This window comes from Coregonus clupeaformis, unplaced genomic scaffold (assembly GCF_020615455.1).
Source record: "Coregonus clupeaformis isolate EN_2021a unplaced genomic scaffold, ASM2061545v1 scaf0236, whole genome shotgun sequence".
NCBI classification, from domain to species: domain Eukaryota; kingdom Metazoa; phylum Chordata; class Actinopteri; order Salmoniformes; family Salmonidae; genus Coregonus; species Coregonus clupeaformis.
The window spans coordinates 354,717-372,806 of NW_025533691.1; the positions used below are offsets into that span (position 1 = coordinate 354,717).

At 46.4% G+C, this 18,090-nt stretch overlaps 1 protein-coding gene across 1 annotated transcript in view; it reads right to left on the reverse strand.

The window, feature by feature from the left end:
- Positions 1-18,090, reverse strand: part of LOC121536877 (mannosyl-oligosaccharide 1,2-alpha-mannosidase IB-like) — a 103,477-nt gene that overhangs the window by 21,771 nt on the left and 63,616 nt on the right. The window contains exons 6-8 of the mRNA XM_045214334.1: positions 15,139-15,219; positions 346-440; positions 83-206 (exon numbers count right to left, since the gene is read on the reverse strand). Coding sequence (XP_045070269.1) covers positions 83-206; positions 346-440; positions 15,139-15,219 — 300 coding nt within the window. The remainder of the gene's footprint in view (positions 1-82; positions 207-345; positions 441-15,138; positions 15,220-18,090) is intronic.

Below are 18,090 nucleotides of genomic sequence, written 5' to 3' on the forward strand. Positions count from 1 at the left end.
GATCTATAAAGCCCAATAGTGGCTGTTCAGGCTACCAGACACCCACTCAGACACACACACCAGCACTAAGGAGGTGTCTCACCTTCTGATAGTATGCAGGGTTCCCGGTGAGGTAAGTGAGGTGGACAAACTCCATGTGGAGGGTTCCAAACTCTGCCAGGATACTACTGCCTGCTGACGCCCAGCCCCAGTTACGACCCACACCACTACACACAGGGAGAGGGAGAAAAGACACATTAAATAGAGAATCATGCTGACATGCCATTGTTGCAGTTGTGGACGTAAATCTAGGGTTAAGTTGTGGTCAGATGCAAATCCAAGGTTGCGTTGTGGTCTGAGACTGACCTCTTGAGGTTGACCATGGCCCAGGGGATGCCTGTGGGAGTGTTGAAGGCTGGGAGCAGCTTCTCAGCCAACTGAACCGCCTTCACCTTAAAGACCTAGAGACAGAGGGAGAGAAAGGGTGAATGAAAGTTTTATAGGAAAAGTTGAGAAAAAGCTTAAGAGAGAGAAAATATATTTACAACACAGCAGAGAAGACAGCAAGAGTTTACACAGGACAGAGAAACATCACAAAGCATCTGAGCTGGTTTACAGGAGGCGCTCATAACTCCCCTCAGAGACCACTAGAATAACAGTACATACACAAGAACGCACGCACGCAAGAATGCACGCATGCACACACAACTACACTACATGACCAAAAGGATGTGGGCACCTGCTCTCGAACACCTCATTCCAGAATCATGGCCATTAATATGGAGTTGGTCCCCCCTTTGCTGCTATAACAGCCTCCACTCTTCTGGGAAGGCTTTCCACTTGATGTTGGAACACTGTTGCGGGGACTTGCTTCCATTCAGCCACAAGAGCATTAGTGAGGGTGGGCAATGATGTTATGCGATCAGGACTGGCTCGCAGTGGGCGTTCCAATTCATCCGAAAGGTGTTCGATGGGGTTGAGGTCTGGGCTCTGTGCAGGCCAGTCAAGTTCTTCCAAACTGATCTCGACAAACAATTTCTGTATGGACCTCGCATTGTGCACGGGCCCCGTGTAGTTCAGTTGGTAGAGCATGGCGCTTGCACCGCCAGGGTTGTGGGTTTGATTCCCACGGGGGGCCAGTATGAGAAAAAAAAATGTATGCACTCACTAACTGTAAGTCGCTCTGGATAAGAGCGTCTGCTAAATGACTAAAATGTAAAATGTAATTGTCATGCTGAAACAGGAAAGGGCCTTCCCCAAACTGTTGTCACAAAGCTGGAAGCACAGAATCATCTAGAATGTCATTGTACACCGGTTAAAAGTGTTAGAACACCTACTCATTCAATGGTTTTTCTAGATTTTTACTATTTTCTACATTGTAGAATAATAGTGAAGACATCAAAACGATGAAATAACATATGGAATCATGTAGTAAGCAAAAAAGTGTTAAACAAATCAAAATATTTTATATTTGAGATTCTTCAAATAGCCACCCTTTGCCTTGATGACAGCTTTGCACGCTCTTAGCACTTTCTCAAACAGCTTCACCTGGAATGCTTTTCCAACAGTCTTGAAGGAGTTCCCACATATGCTGAGCACTTGTTGGCTGCTTTTGCTTCACTATGCGGTCCGACTCATCCCAAACCATCTCAATTTGGTTGAGATCGGGGGATTGTGGAGGTCTGGTCATCTGATGCTGCACTCCATCACTCTCCTTCTTGGTAAAATAGCCCTTACACAGCCTGGAGGTGTGTTGGGTCATTGTCCTGTTGAAAAACAAATGATAGTCCCATTAAGGCCAAACCAGATGGGATGGAGTATTGCTGCAGAATGCTGTGGTAGCCATGCTGGTTAAGTGTGCCTTGAATTCTAAATAAATCACAGACAGTTTCACCAGCAAAGCACCCCCACACCATAACACCTCCTCCTCCATGCTTTACGGTGGGAAATACACATGCGGAGATCATCCGTTCACCCACATTGCGTCTCACAAACACACAGCAGTTGGAACCAAAATGCTCCAATTTGGACTCCAGACCAAAGGACAAATTTCCACCGGTCTCGTGTTTCTTGGCCCAAGCAAGTCTCTTCTTATTATTGGTGTCCTTTAGTAGTGAATTCTTTGCAGCAATTCGACCATGAAGGCCTGATTCACACAGTCTCCTCTGAACAGTTGATGTTGAGATGTGTCTGTTACTTGAACTCCGTGAAGCATTTATTTGGGCTGCAAGTTCTGAGGCAGGTAACTCTAAATGAACTTATCCTCTGCAGCAGAGGTAACTCTGGGTCTTCCATTTCTGTGGTGGTCCTCATAAGAGCCAGTTTCATCATAGCGCTTGAAGAAACTTTCAAAGATCTTGAAACTTAACGTGTTGACTGACCTTCATGTCTTAAAGTAAGGATGGACTGTTGTTTCTCTTTGCTTATTTGAGCTTTTCTTGCCATAATATGGACTTGGTCTTTTACCAAATAGGGCTATCTTCTGTATACCCCCCCCACCTTGTCACAACACAACTGATTGGCTCAAACGCATTAAGAAGGAAAGAAATTACACAAATTAACTTTTAAAAAGGCACACTTGTTAATTGAAATGCATTCCAGGTGACTACCTCATGAAGCTGGTTGAGAGAATGCCAAGAGTGTGCAAAGCTGTCATTAAGTCAAAAGGGTGGCTATTTGAAGAATCTCAAATAGAAAAGATATTTTGATTTGTTTAACATTTTTTTGGTTACTACATGATTCCATATGTGTTATTTCATAGTTTCGATGTCTTCACTATTATTCTACAATGTAGAAAATAGTAAAAATCAAGAAAAACCCTTGAATGAGTAGGTGTTCTAAAACGTTTGACCAGTAGTGTATGCTGTAGCGTTAAGATTTCCCTTCACTGGAACTAAGGGGCCTAGCCCGATCCAGAAAAAACAGCCCCAGACCATTATTCCTCCTCCACCAAACTTTACAGTTGGCACTATGCATTTGGGCAGGTAGCATTCTCCTGGCATCCGCCAAACCCAGATTCGTCCGACGGACTGCCAGATGGTGAAGTGTGTTTCATCACTCCAGAGAACGCGTTTTCACTGCTCCAGAGTCCAATGACGGCGAGCTTTACACCACTCCAGCTGACGCTTGGCATTGTGCATGGTGATCTTAGGCTTGTGTGTGGCCTCTCGGTCATGGAAACCCATTTCATGATGCCCCTGACGAACAGTTATTGTGCTGACGTTGCTTTCAGAGGCAGTTTGGAACTCGGTAGTGAGTGTTGCAACCGAGGACAGACCATTTTTACACGCTACGCGCTTTAGCACTCGGCGGTCCTGTTCTTGGAGCTTGTGTGGCCTACTGCTTCGCAGATGAGCTGTTGTTGCTCCAAGACGTTTCCACTTCACAATAACAGCACTTACAGTTGACCGGGGCTGCTCGAGCAGGGCAGAAATTTGACGAACTGACTTGTTGGGAAGGTTGCATCCTATGATGGTGCCACGTTGAAAGTCACTGAGCTCTTCAGTAAGGCCATTCTACTGCCAATGTTTGTCTATGGAGATTGCATGGCTGTGTGCTCGATTTTATACACCTGTCAGCAACGGGTGTGTCTGAAATAGCCGAATCCACTAATTTGAAGGGGTGTCCACATACTTTGGTATATATATATATATAGGGTCAAATAGCTAAATGAAATCAAATAGCTAAATTATCCTTACTATGACCTTCTTAAAACAATTCCATATAGCTTAGTAGAACCCCCCCGGCTTAGACTCTTATGGGTTAACAAGCTCTCATTCTCTCCCTCTCTCTATCCCTCTATCAGGATGAGCTGTGAGGCCAGGTTGGCAGGCCGGATCTGTCGGCAGTATTCCCAGATTGCAGATTTGGAACGCTGGCTCTGGCTGGCTGGTCATAGTGCTGACTCTAATCTGCTGCTCCAACCGATCCTCTAATTTAGGAGCTGATCCTGTTATTACACATATGAGTATATGAGCCCTGCTCTCACTGGGATAGACCCGCAGGACCACTCAGCCTGCCAGGGAGCACACACATGCATACACAGGCACATACATGCACATACGCACACACAAACACACTATAAAGCACACAAACACATAAGGGCTGCACGATATAGGCAAAAAATTGAATTCAATCAAATTCAAATATTGCGATTTGACGTGCGATATAGATCAAAACACTTGGGTAAACTTAGAATCACAGAAATATAATTATTTATATTAAGAAGCAACGTGGAAAGGAGCATTGTTCGTGTTTGGAACAATGGGTTGACTGCATTTCACCTAACAGAACAGCATGCAAACATAGTGAATCTAAGAGTGAGGAGTAGGAACTGTGCTACTTGAGTGGCATGGCTTGGGTGTGTGGGAAGCAGCCACAAAAGCAGAAAAAAACTGAGTTAACTATAAAAATGAACATTACACCCGGCTAAAATGCGTTTAATAACATTGCATGCGATTTGGATCTCTGCACAGGTCAATATTTTGATTTCGATGTGAATTTGATTAATTGTGCAGCCCTAACACACATACATAGGCACAAAACACACACACACACACACACACACTATTTATCATCTCTCTCTCTGGGGGAGTATGCCACTATGTACATGTAATGGAGTCCCATAAAAGGATTAGAAGGTATACTGTGAAATCTGGTGAATGAGCCAGTTTAGGAAGAAGGCCCTCAAAGGCTCCAGGGAGAGACAGGATTAAGTCAACTCACACGTCTGTATGTCTATGGGGTTTACACCGTTTATACTTCACCATGCTAGTTATTCATCGTTTAACTTACCCCTTTGTCATTCCTTTATTATTTCTCATATACCGAACTCAACAAAGAAAGAAACGTCCCTCTTTCAGGACCCTGTCTTTCTAAGATTATTCGTAAAAATCCAAATAACTTCACAGATCTTCATTGTAAAGTGTTTAAACACTGTTTCCCATGCTTGTTCAATGAACCATAAACAATTAATGAACGTGCACCTGTGGAACGGTCATTAAGACACTAACAGCTTACAGACGGTAGGCAATTAAGGTCACAGTTATGAAAACTTAGGACACTAAAGAGGACTTTCTACTGACTATGAAAAACACCAAAAGAAAGATGCCCAGGGTCCCTGCTCATCTGCGTGAACGTGCCTTAGGCATGCTGCAAGGAGGCATGAGGACTGTAGATGTGGCCAGGGCAATAAATTCCAATGTCCGTACTGTGAGACGCCTAAGACAGCGCTACAGGGAGACAGGACGGACAGCTGATCGTCCTCGCAGTGGCAGACCACGTGTAACAACACCTGCACAGGATCGGTACATCCAAACATCACACCTGCGGTACAGGTACAGGATGGCAACAACAACTGCCCGAGTTACACCAGGAACGCACAATCCCTCCATCAATGCTCAGACTGTCCGCAATAGGCTGAGAGAGGCTGGACTGAGGGCTTGTAGGCCTGTTGTAAGGCAGGTCCTCACCAGACGTCACCGGCAACAACGTCGCCTATGGGCACAAACCCACCATCGCTGGACCAGACAGGACTGGCAAAAAGTGCTCTTCACTGACGAGTCGCGGTTTTGTCTCACCAGGGGTGATGGTCGGATTTGCGTTTATCGTCGAAGGAATGAGCGTTACACCGAGGCCTGTACTCTGGAGCGGGATCGATTTGGAGGGTCCGTCATGGTCTGGGGCGGTGTGTCACAGCATCATCAGACTGAGCTTGTCGTCATTGCAGGCAATCTCAACGCTGTGCGTTACAGGGAAGACATCCTCCTCCCTCATGTGGTACCCTTCCTGCAGGCTCATCCTGACATGACCCTCCAGCATGACAATGCCACCAGCCATACTGCTCTTTCTGTGCGTGATTTCCTGCAAGACAGGAATGTCAGTGTTCTGCCATGGCCAGCGAAGAGCCCGGATCTCAATCTCATTGAGCACGTCTGGGACCTGTTGGATCGGAGGATGAGGGCTAGGGTCATTCCCCCCAGAAATGTCCTGGAACTTGCAGGTGCCTTGGTGGAAGAGTGGGGTAACATGTGGTCCTCTGTAGCTCAGCTGGTAGAGCACGGCGCTTGTAACGCCAAGGTAGTGGGTTCGATCCCCGGGACCACCCATACACAAAAATGTATGCACGCACGACTGTAAGTCGCTTTGGATAAAAGCGTCTGCTAAATGGCATATTATATTATTATTATTATTATCTCACAGCAAGAACTGACAAATCTGGTGCAGTCCATGAGGAGGAGATGCACTGCAGTACTTAATGCAGCTGGTGGCCACACCAGACACTGTGTTCAGGGACACATTATTCAATTTCTGTTAGTCACGTCTGTGGAACTTGTTCAGTTTTATGTCTCAGTTGTTGAATTTTGTTATGTTCATACAAATATTTACACATGTTAAGTTTGCTCAGTGAGCTCAGGCCATTCTGGCCAATCAAGAGGATTGTAGGCCCACCAACTTAGCCAATTAAATTGCATGATTATCTTCTAAATGGCCTGTAAGACTTAGCTGATTCTCTCACATCCATATTAATGCCTACTGTTCATCTGCAGTGTAGCAATCACTTCTCTTTCTCATTCCCTCACGTTCTCTTCCACATCTCTCTCTCTTCCACATCTCTCTCCCCCACATCTCTCTCTCCCCCATGCTCTTCCACATCTCTCTCTCTCCCTCACATCTCTCTCCCCATCTCTCCCTCACGCTCTCTTCCACATCGCTCTCCCTCACTTCTCTCTCTTCCACATCGCCTTCCCTCACATCTCTCTCCCACAACTCTCCCTTACGCTCTCTACCCATCTCTCCCTCACACTCTTCCACATCTCTCTCCCCATTATCCCTCACGCTCTCTTCCACATCTCTCCCTCGCGCTCTCTTCCGCATCTCTCCCTCGCACTTTCTTCCACATCTCTCTCCCTCACGCTGTCTTCCACACCTCTCTCCCTCACGCTCTCTTCCACATTTCTCTCTCCATTTCCCCTCACGCTCTCTTCCACGTCTCTCTCCCCATCACTCCCTCACACTCTCTTCCACATCTCTCCCTCGCTCTCTTCCAAATCTCTCTCCATCTCTCCCTCACGCTCTCTTCCAAATCTCTCTCCATCTCTCCCTCACTCTCTATTCCACATCGCTCTCCCTCACCTCTCGCTTCCACATCTCTCCCATCAGGATCTCTTCCACATCTCTCCCATAACGCTCTCTTCCACATCTCTCCCTCCCCATCTTTCCCTCACGCTCTCTTCCACATCGCTCTCCCTCACACTCTTCCACATCGCTCTACCATATCTCTCCCTCACCCTCTCTCCCCATCCTTCCCTCACGCTCTCTTCCACATCTCTCTCTCCACATCTCTCCCTCACGTGCTCTTCCACGTCACTCCCTCACGCGCTCTTCCACTTCTCCTTCACGTGCTCTTCCACTTCTCCTTCACGCGCTCTTCCACTTCTCCTTCACGCGCTCTTCCACGTCTCTCCTTCACGCGCTCTTCCACGTCTCTCCCTCACGCGCTCTTCCTCGTCTGTCCCTCACGCGCTCTTCCTCGTCTGTCCCTCACGCGCTCTTCCACATCCCTCTCTCCCGCGCTCTTCCACATCCCTCTCTCCCTCTCCCCTTCCCTAGGTGCAGTGGCAGCCAGCCAGTATGACAGAGGGAGCAGCGTTCTGCATTTGATGGGCTCCATGTTTGACAATATGAAAGTGAGTCAATCACTCCCCAGCGAGACAGACACACAGCACCACACTGAAAGACAGATAGCAAAGTAGAGCACAGCATACATGATAAACCAGGGAGAGCGAGAGAGATGGAGGGAGAAAGGGAGAAAGGAAGGAAAAACATGTATTGCAGAGACAGCTGTCTAGCTGAAGTGTCAGTGTCCCAGCTCATTATCTTCCATTACAAGACCTGCTCCCTTCTCCTGTTTTCTCTCTGCAATCAGCTTGCTCTCTATGTTTCTCTCTCTCCCCAGTCTCTCTATGTCTCTCCCCGCCCCTCTCTCCAGTCTCTCTCCCTCCATTGTTTCTCTCTCTGCGGAGAGGTTATTACTCTGCACAGGCTGTTAGCTGTTGTCCTCCTGGTCTCAACAGTAGAGCACCAGCTGATTTCACCTGAACTACATATCCCAGAGACACTAGCACCTTTCACCTAATCTACATATCCCAGAAGCTAGGGCTGGGCGATATGGCCTAAAAATATTTTTACAACGTATGGGCGATTCACAATATACACTACCGTTCACAGGTTTGGGGTCACTTAGAAATGTCCTTGTTTTCGAAAGAAAAGCCATTTTTTTGTCCATTAAAATAACATCAAATTGATCAGAAATACAGTGTAGACATTGTTAATGTTGTAAATGGCTATTGTAGCTGGAAAAGGCTTATTTTTAATGGAATATCTACATAGGCATACAGAGGCCCATTATTAGCAACCATCAGTCCTGTGTTCCAATGGCACATTGTGTTTGCTAATCCAAGTTTATCATTTTAAAAAGCTAATTGATCATTAGAAAACCCTTTTGCAATTATGTTAGCACAGCTGAAAACAGTTGTGCTGATTAAAGAAGCAATAAAACGGGCCTTCTTGAGACTAGTTGAGTATCTGGAGCATCAGCAATTGTGGGTTCGATTACAGGATCAAAATGGCCAGAAACAAATAACTTTCTTATGAAACTCGTCAGTCTATTCTTGTTCTGAGAAATGAAGGCTATTCCATGCGAGAAATTGCCAAGAAACTGAAGGTCTCGTACAACGCTGTGTACTACTCCCTTCACAGAACAGTGCAAACTGGCTATAGCCAGAATAGAAAGAGGAGTGGGAGGCCCCGGGGCAAACTGAGCAAGAGGACAAATACATTAGAGTGTCTAGTTTGAGAAACAGACGCCTCACAGGTCCTCAACTGGCAGCTTCATTAAATAGTACCCGCAAAACACCAGTCTCAACGTCAACAGTGAAGAGGCGACTCCGGGATGCTGACCTAGGCAGAGTTGCAAAGAAAACACTGCTACTCCTACTGCTCTTTCCACGTCTAACCATGTGTTCTCGCATACCCCAAGAGCATCTGGTCAGCGCAGCGGTGGCACAGGAATCCTCATCTCTCCCAAGTGGACATTCTCTCTTTTTCCCCCTGACCCATCTGTCTATCTCCTCATTTGAATTCCATGCTGTCACAGTCACTAGCCCATTCAAGCTTAACATCCTTATCATTTATCGCCCTCCAGGTTCCCTTGGAGAGTTCATCAATGAGCTTGACACCTTGATAAGTTCCTTTCCTGAGGATGGCTCACCCCTCACAGTTCTGGGTGACTTTAACCTCCCTACGTCTGCCTTTGACTAATTTCTCTCTGCCTCCTTTCCCCTCCTTTCCTCTTTTGACCTCACCCTCTCACCATCCCCCCCTACTCACAAGGCAGGCAATACGCTTGACCTCATCTTTACTAGATGCTGTTCTTCTACTAATCTCACTGCAACTCCCCTCCAAGTCTCCGACCACTACTTTGTATCCTTTTCTCTCTCGCTCTCCTGATTCTGCCTCCTCAACCCTCCTCTCCTCCCTTTCTGCATCTTTTGACTCTCTATGTCCCCTATCCTCCCGGCCGGCTCGGTCCTTCCCTCCTGCTACGTGGCTTGACGACTCATTGCGAGCTCACAGAAGAGGGTTCCGGGCAGCCGAGCGGAAATGGAGGAAAACTAGACTCCCTAAGGACCTGTCATCTTTTCACTCCCTCCTCTCTACATTCTCTTCCTCTGTTTCCGCTGCTAAAGCCACTTTCTACCACTCTAAATTTCAAGCCTCTGCCTCTAACCCTAGGAAGCTCTTTGCCACCTTCTCCTCCCTGTTGAATTCTCCTCCTCCTCCCTCTCTGTGGATGACTTCGTCAACCATTTTGAAAAGAAGGTTGACGACATCCGATCCTTATTTATTAAGTCAAATGACACCGCTGGTCCTGCTCACACTGCCCTACCCTATGCTTTGACTTCTTTCTCCCCTCTCTCTCCAGATGAAATCTTGCGACTTGTGACGGCCGGCCGCCCATCAACCTGCCCGCTTGACCCTATCCCCTCCTCTCTTTTCCAGACCATTTCCGGAGACCTTCTCCCTTACCTCACCTCGCTCATCAACTCATCCTTGACCGCTGGCCATGTCCCTTCAGTCTTCAAGAGAGCGAGAGTTGCACCCCTCCTCAAAAAACCTACACTCGATCCCTCCGGTGTCAACAACTACAGACCAGTATCCCTTCTTTCTTTTCTCTCCAAAACTCTTGAGCGTGCCATCTCTAGCCAACTCTCCTGCTATCGTTCTCAGAATGACCTTCTTGATCCAAACCAGTCAGGTTTCAAGACTGGTCATTCAACTGAGACTGCTCTTCTCTGTGTCACAGAGGCTCTCCGCACTGCTAAAGCTAACTCTCTCTCCTCTGCTCTTATCCTTCTAGACCTATCCGCTGCCTTTGATACTGTGAACCATCAGATCCTCCTCTCCACCCTCTCCGAGTTGGGCATCTCCGGCGCTGCTCACTCTTGGATTGCGTCCTAACTGACAGGTCGCTCCTACCAGGTGGCATGGCGAGAATCTGTCTCCGCACCACGTGCTCTCACCACTGGTGTCCCCCAGGGCTCAGTTCTAGGCCCTCTCCTATTCTCTCTATACACCAAGTCACTTGGCTCTGTCATATCCTCACATGGTCTCTCCTATCATTGCTACGCAGACGACACACAATTAATTTTCTCCTTTCCCCCTTCTGATAACCAGGTGGCGAATCGCATCTCTGCATGTCTGGCAGACATCAGTGTGGATGTCGGATCACCACCTCAAGCTGAACCTCGGCAAGATGGAGCTGCTCTTCCTCCCGGGAAGGACTGCCCGCTCCATGATCTCGCCATCACGGTTGACAACTCCATTGTGTCCTCCTCCCAGAGTGCAAAGAACCTTGGCGTGACCCTGGACAACACCCTGTCGTTCTCTGCTAACATCAAAGCGGTGACCCGATCCTGCAGGTTCATGCTCTACAACATTCGCAGAGTACGACCCTACCTTACACAGAAAGCGGCACAGGTCCTAATCCAGGCACTTGTCATCTCCCGTCTGGATTACTGCAACTCGCTGTTGGCTGGGCTCCCTGCCTGTGCCATTAAACCCCTACAATTTATCCAGAACGCCGCAGCCCGTCTGGTGTTCGACCTTCCCAAGTTCTTTCATGTCACTCCGCTCCTCCGCACACTCCACTGGCTTCCAGTTGAGGCTCGCATCTACTACAAGACCATGGTGCTTGCCTACGGAGCTGTGAGGGGAACGGCACCTCCTTACCTTCAGGCTCTGATCAGACCCTACACCCAAACGAGGGCACTACGTTCATCCACCTCTGACCTGTTAGCTCCCCTACCTCTACAGTTCCTGCTCAGCCCAGTCAAAGCTTTTTGCTGCTCTGGCACCCCAATGGTGGAACAAGCTCCCCCACGACGCCAGGACAGCAGAGTCACTGACCACCTTCCGGAGACACTTGAAACCCTACCTCTAAGGAATACCTGGAATAGTATAAAGTAATCCTTCTACCCCCCCCCCCCCCCCCCCCACCATAAAAGAAAGAAGAGAAAAAAAAGTGGTTGTCCCACTGTCTATCATAAGTTGAATGCACCAATTTGTAAGTCGCTCTGGCTAAATGATGTAAATGTAAAAAGTCCAGTGTTCTTTTGCCCATCTTAATCTTTTCTTCTTATTGGCCAGTCTGAGAGATGGCTTTTTCTTTGCAACTCTGCCTAGAAGGTCAGCATCCCGGAGTCACCTCTTCACTGTTGACGTTGAGACTGGTGTTTTGCGGGTATTATTTAATGAAGCTGCCACTTGAGGACCTGTGAGGCGTCTGTTTCTCAAACTACTACACTAATGTATTTGTCCTCCTGCTCATTTCTCAGAACAAGAATAGACTGACGAGTTTCAGAAGAAAGTTATTTGTTTCTGGCCATTTTGATCCTGTAATCGAACCCACAATTGCTGATGCTCCAGATACTCAACTAGTCTCAAGAAGGCCAGTTTTATTGCTTCTTTAAATCAGCACAACAGTTTTCAGATGTGCTAACATAATTGCAAAAGGGTTTTCTAATGATCAATTAGCCTTTTAAAATGATAAACTTGGATTAGCAAACACAATGTGCCATTGGAACACAGGACTGATGGTTGCTGATAATGGGCCTCTGTACGCCTATGTAGATATTCCATAAATAAAAAAAATCTGCCGTTTCCAGTTACAATAGCCATTTACAACATTAATAATGTCTACACTGTATTTTGGATCAATTTGATGTTATTTTAATGGACAAAAAATGTGCTTTTCTTTCGAAAACAAGGACATTTCTAAGTGACCCCAAACTTTTTAACGGTAGTGTATACCTTGATCTTCTAAAAAAATATATTTAAATAAGCTTTGTTATACAATTAAAATATCAAATACACTGCATTTCAAACAGTCAGCAATAAACAAATGAATTCAGGGCTTGTGAAATTATACCCAGGCTAAATATAAGCCTTCCACAACCATAAGACCCACTAATAATGTAATTATTTTATCAAAATAGTTTAATCTGCTTTTTTGCAATAATCACTGATCTGGCTTTCAAGTCTATGAAAATGCCCTTTGTTACAAATTTAACCAGAACCATGCATAACGCTCATTCACTAATAATTACTAACTTCTTGTAGCAGGCATTATAGAAAATGAACACAGGTCTCAAACAATCTCTCAAGTACAAGCCCACACGCTCGTGAGAAGCCAGCTAATCTTTAATTTCAAGTTTAGCCAACTGGAATTTCTCTGTTTATACAGCATGCTAGCCTGTCCACTTTGTTCAGAAGTTGAAATCAAGTGGCCTACCTTATTTCTCAATGAGAACGAGTTGCCAATTCCTTATATAATTGTGTTTTATGCTTATTGCACATTTATAAAGTGGTCCTCTGTAGCTCAGCTGGTAGAGCACGGCGCTTGTAACGCCAAGGTAGTGGGTTCGATCCCCGGGACCACCCATACACACACAAAAAAAAATGTATGCACGCATGACTGTAAGTCGCTTTGGATAAAAGCATCTGCTAAATGGCATATTATATTATTATTATTATTATAAAACGCAGACTAGACAGCTAGTATAACAGTCTTTGGCTAAAATGCTGCTTGCGGTACATGGTACTGCAACATCGCGAATGACAAACTGAGCATTCATTTTCCAGAATCATTATTCATTGAACTCCCGTTTTAGTAGTGTCTGCTCTGCGCACAATCTGAGGAGTTGAGACATAAAAAGGGTATCGTTAGAAAGGTTAACTTCTCCTCTATTACAGTAAAATAATGTCTCAATGTGTTTCGGTCTCCATATGACCGATTCTGTTGGACCAAACGTCAAATACAAATAGCGAGTTGAAACCGCTTGTCAGAGAGGAAGAAGTGATCTCTAAACTTGGTTGTTGTGAGTGGCAGCGGGGGGGCTTGGTGTGTGGGGGGAGGGGCTTGGTGTGTGTGTATAAATGGGAAGGTGCACACAGCACAGAAGGAGCGAAGGAGACGAGACCAAAAAGTAATGAGAACAAGCGGACAAATGGACAAACGATTCTTGCGATACAGGCATTTGGAATATCGCCCCAAAACATATATTCCAATTAATTCGATATCGCCCAGCCTACCAGAGGATCTTTCACCTAAACTACATATCCCAGAGGCACTAGCACCTTTCAGGAGAGAGAAATGAAAGGAGAGGGGTAGTGTAGAGGTTGTGACAAGAGGGGGAACATAGAGTAGTTAAAGAGAAGAGTAGAGAAATGAAAGGAGAGGGGCAGTGTGAAGGAGTTTGTGATAGAAAAAATTAAGCGATGAAACTGGCAGAGTGGAGAAAGAGGAGGGAATGAAGAGAGGAGAGAGGGGGAGAGTGGAGGGGAGGGATGAGGGGACAGAGGAGAGGAGTAAACATCATCCATCACTGCATGGCGGGGCTAGTTCTCTGGCATGCACACATACGGAATAAAGGACTCACAAAGAAGAGTTATAACCCAATGGGACGAACGATAGCACCCCTACCATCCCCCACTCTTCCAGCCTCAACATCTGATTCCCTACCACACCACTCCTCCAGCCTCAACATCTGATTCCCTACCACACCATCCTCCAGCCTCAACATCTGATTCCCTACCACACCACTCCTCCAGCCTCAACATCTGATTCCCTACCACACCACTCCTCCAGCCTCAACATCTATGATCCCTACCATACCACTCCTCCAGTCTCAACAGCTCTCTAATTCCCTACCACACCACTCCTCCAGCCTCAACATCTGATTCCTTACCACACCACTCCTCCAGCCTCTGCTGAATTATCACCATTTATTCAGAGGGGGAGAGAGGGAGAGGTGAGAGTAACGTCAGAGACTGAACGAGAAGAGGCAGGTGAAAGTTAAGCAAGGGAGTGAAAGAAAGGAGAATGAGAGATGAGCATTAAGAGGGAGCAGGGAGCAGGGCCAGGGATCTGCTCCTATTAGATGAGGAGTGTGGGGCCGGCAGAGAGGCCGAAACGCATGGCTGGAGCTCAATTCCACCACTCAAATTCCTCTAATAGGAGCAGGGAGAGGGAGATGACTGATACCGCAGGGCAGGGGAGCGAGAGGGAGAGAGAGAAAGAAAAAAGAGGGGGAGAGAGCGGGGGGGGGGGATTTGTGTTGATTTCCATTAGAGCCAGAGGGCAGATGAGAACGTTGGGAGGTCTGTGTGTGTTCATTAACATGGTGCACCTGAAGGGAGTGTTATTTCTCAGGAGACCTTTTCTAACCTGTGGGCCTCCATCACTCCCCAGAGTCTGGCTAATGAAAGACGAAGCTGTGATCACTATCCCCCTTTCTCCTCTCCTCCTTTGCTTTCACTCTCTTTGCATTCCTAATCTGACCCTATTTTTCATTTCGCTCTCCCCTGCCTCTTCGCTTCTCTACCTCTTTTGCATTCTGTTCAGCCGAACAAACTCTGGTGCTTCATCAAGAGCCTGTCAAATACCTGCACACTACAAAGTAAACCATCCCCCGCCTCCCACAATACTCACACACAGCAAAGACTCCCCCTTTTGCACACACACACCGTGAACACACACACACAGTGGACACACACACACACACACACAGTGTAAACTAATCCCAGGTGAATAGTTACCTCCTGTCCAGAGAGGTAATATGCGGCCAGCAGTCCTCCGATGAAGCGGATGTTGACCTCGAAGACAGACACCTCAGCGTTCTGAGGAAACAGAGGAGGAGGATCAATCAGAGCGAGCGACAGAGCGAGCAAGCGAGAGAGAGAGAGAGAGAGCCCTGTACTGCCAAAACCACATCCTATATACTGCACACCAGTGTGTAATGGCACACATTCCTAAATTCAACTAGCCTACTATTCAGACCAACACTGTAACACCAAATTCATATGTCAGACTAATAAAGAGAAGACATGTACCTTTCCAAGTACTCCCACAAATACAGCCTTGTTCCCTGTGTAATACCCTCAATGTTCTCTCTGTAACAACTTAAATGGGCTGTAAATCCAACTGTCACCCTGGGAGAGTGGAGAAAGTGGTAGACTGGGGGGTGGGCCAGCCCTGTCAGAATCCACCTTCCGTCAGCGCCGCTACCCGTTTCCACCGACATTTAGGAGCCAGGCGCAGAGCGCCGTCGTAAAACATCCTGTGTTAGAAAGCCTGTGGTTGGTCAGGTTATGCACACTAACGCACAGCACAAAATATGACAGCTGTCATATGGGTGATGCACACACACTGCACAGCACCAAAAAAGAGAAGTGTCATTCAGGTGACTGAAAACCTCAACGTAGTAACTATCTGTCATTCTGGTTATGCAGACAAACAATCAGAGACGTAACAATCATTCACAGTCATTCAGGTGTCTCAATTAGTGTCATTCATGTGACTCCTGTAAACACATGTGTGTTTACAATGTGAATACTGAAAGATTTAATACTTTATACAAAGTAGACGTGAGAAGTCAAAAATGTTCTTTCCTCACCCCTGCAGTGTTTGAACTCCTTTGATATACGATGTGGCTTTTCATATTCAAATAAATCTTGCATGTAACATTAAACATTCGTCAGAATTTTCCTTTGAAACCATTTAAAATTGTGAATAAGGAATGTTACTCCATATTAAAATCAGGTTAATCAAATCCGAGCAGAACATCATGTACTAGGCCTAATTCATCTCCCACCGTGCTATCGATTCGGATCAAATCTTACTTTAAACTCAGGTTTATTAATTCCGATCCCAGCGTTGGCTAACAGACTATTAATTCAGTCGTTCTTAAAGCGTGTCAATTAATTCCGACTGCATTCAGAGTCATCCATCATTGTAGGGTGCTCTAGTACTTGCAGGAGCCATCCAGCTTACAATGACTGACTACAAAGGACAAGCCAACATGGCAGCTATTTAATCATTAATTAGTAGAGGCTTTAACACATGTACGAGCTCACACACAAACACAAGTCGTACACACACACACACACAAACACAAGTCGTGCACACACACACACACACACACTCTCTCCCCAACTCTCCCTCTCTGAAGCCATAAGCCCATGATTAAGTTTGACAAAGAGTGATGTCTTTAATATAGTCAGTAACAGGAAATCTATGCTCTAATTTCAGCTTGGAATTAAGCAGCAATAATGGAGAGTACCCATGGGTTTGGCATAAACCAGGGATGGGGGCCACAAAAAATCTGAAGGGGCCGCAGTTGCTAGCGGAGCTGCTTTTGGTACTTTTTACCACTTTTTCTCCCCAATTTCGTGATATCCAATCGGTAGTTAAAGTCTTGTCTCAGCGCTGCAACTCCCGTACACACTCAGGAGAGGCGAAGGTCGAGAGCCATGCATCCTCCGAAACACGACCCAGCCAAGCCGCATTGCTTCTTGACACACTGCCCACTTAACCCAGAAGCCAGCCGCACCTATGTGTCGGAGGAAACACCATACAACTGGCGACCGTGTCAGCGTGCAGGCGCCCGGCCCGCCACAGGAGTCGCTAGAGCGCGATGGGACAAGGACATCCCAGCTGGCCAAACCCTCCCCTAACCCAGACGACGTTGGGCCAATTGTGTGTCGCCTCATGGGTCTCCCGGTCGTGGCCGGCTGCGACACATCCCGGGATCAAACCCGGATCTGTAGTGAAGCCTCAAGCACTGCAGTGCCTTAGACCGCTGCACCACTCGGTAGGCCCCAGCTCCTCACTCTTGACAGTGGAGAGAATTTTTTTTATTTTTTTCGTGCAATTCTACACATTTTGCCATGGAGCGGAAAGAAGAGTTAATAATTTTATAACTAATTTCATGCAATTCTACTCATTTTGCCATGGGGCTGAGAGAAATGTTTGCAGGTTTTAACATGATATCTGTGAGACTGACTAATAAAATCAATGGGGGCCCCTGGCCGGTAATTCGACCACGATTACTCAATTTAGATAGATGGCCGCTAGGCTAAGGTACCAATCTAAAAAATGTTAGCTGACATGGGCTAAGTGTGACTATCAGTGACTGACATAAGAGAAAAACTGCTGATGCAGAACCAAATTTCGAAATTGCACCTTGTGTACTCTACTATTCCAACTTGCAACAGTGAGACCGACTGAGTTCCCAACAACAACAACAATATTGACCCAAGGGCCTTCAAAAGGGGGGCATAAACATATCGCTCAAACAAACCTTTCATTTTCACTCAAAAGCCTAAGTAAGGAAGCTTCAAAATATATTTTGGAGCCACCGCAAGCAACAAAACACAAGAGCAAAACAACTCTTTTGAGGAATTTCAAACCATTCCCATTTGTCTCTTGGGAATTGCTATTTTCATCAGAGGCATCAAAAGGGAGGGAGATCAGGGCATACCAAGAGACAAGCTTAACATCCATGACAGCTTATGAGTTTAACCGTTAACGCCTAATTATTCTTGTCGTATGTTATGCAGTGTGTTGAGGCATTAGATAGAACTCATCTTAAATCAACACTTCCACTTCTCACTTTTCAGATCACTAACATCCTCCCTCTTTTTTCCTCTCACACTCCCCTCTCTCGATCTCTCTCATCTTCTCTTTGTTTCTCCCATCTCTCTCGATCT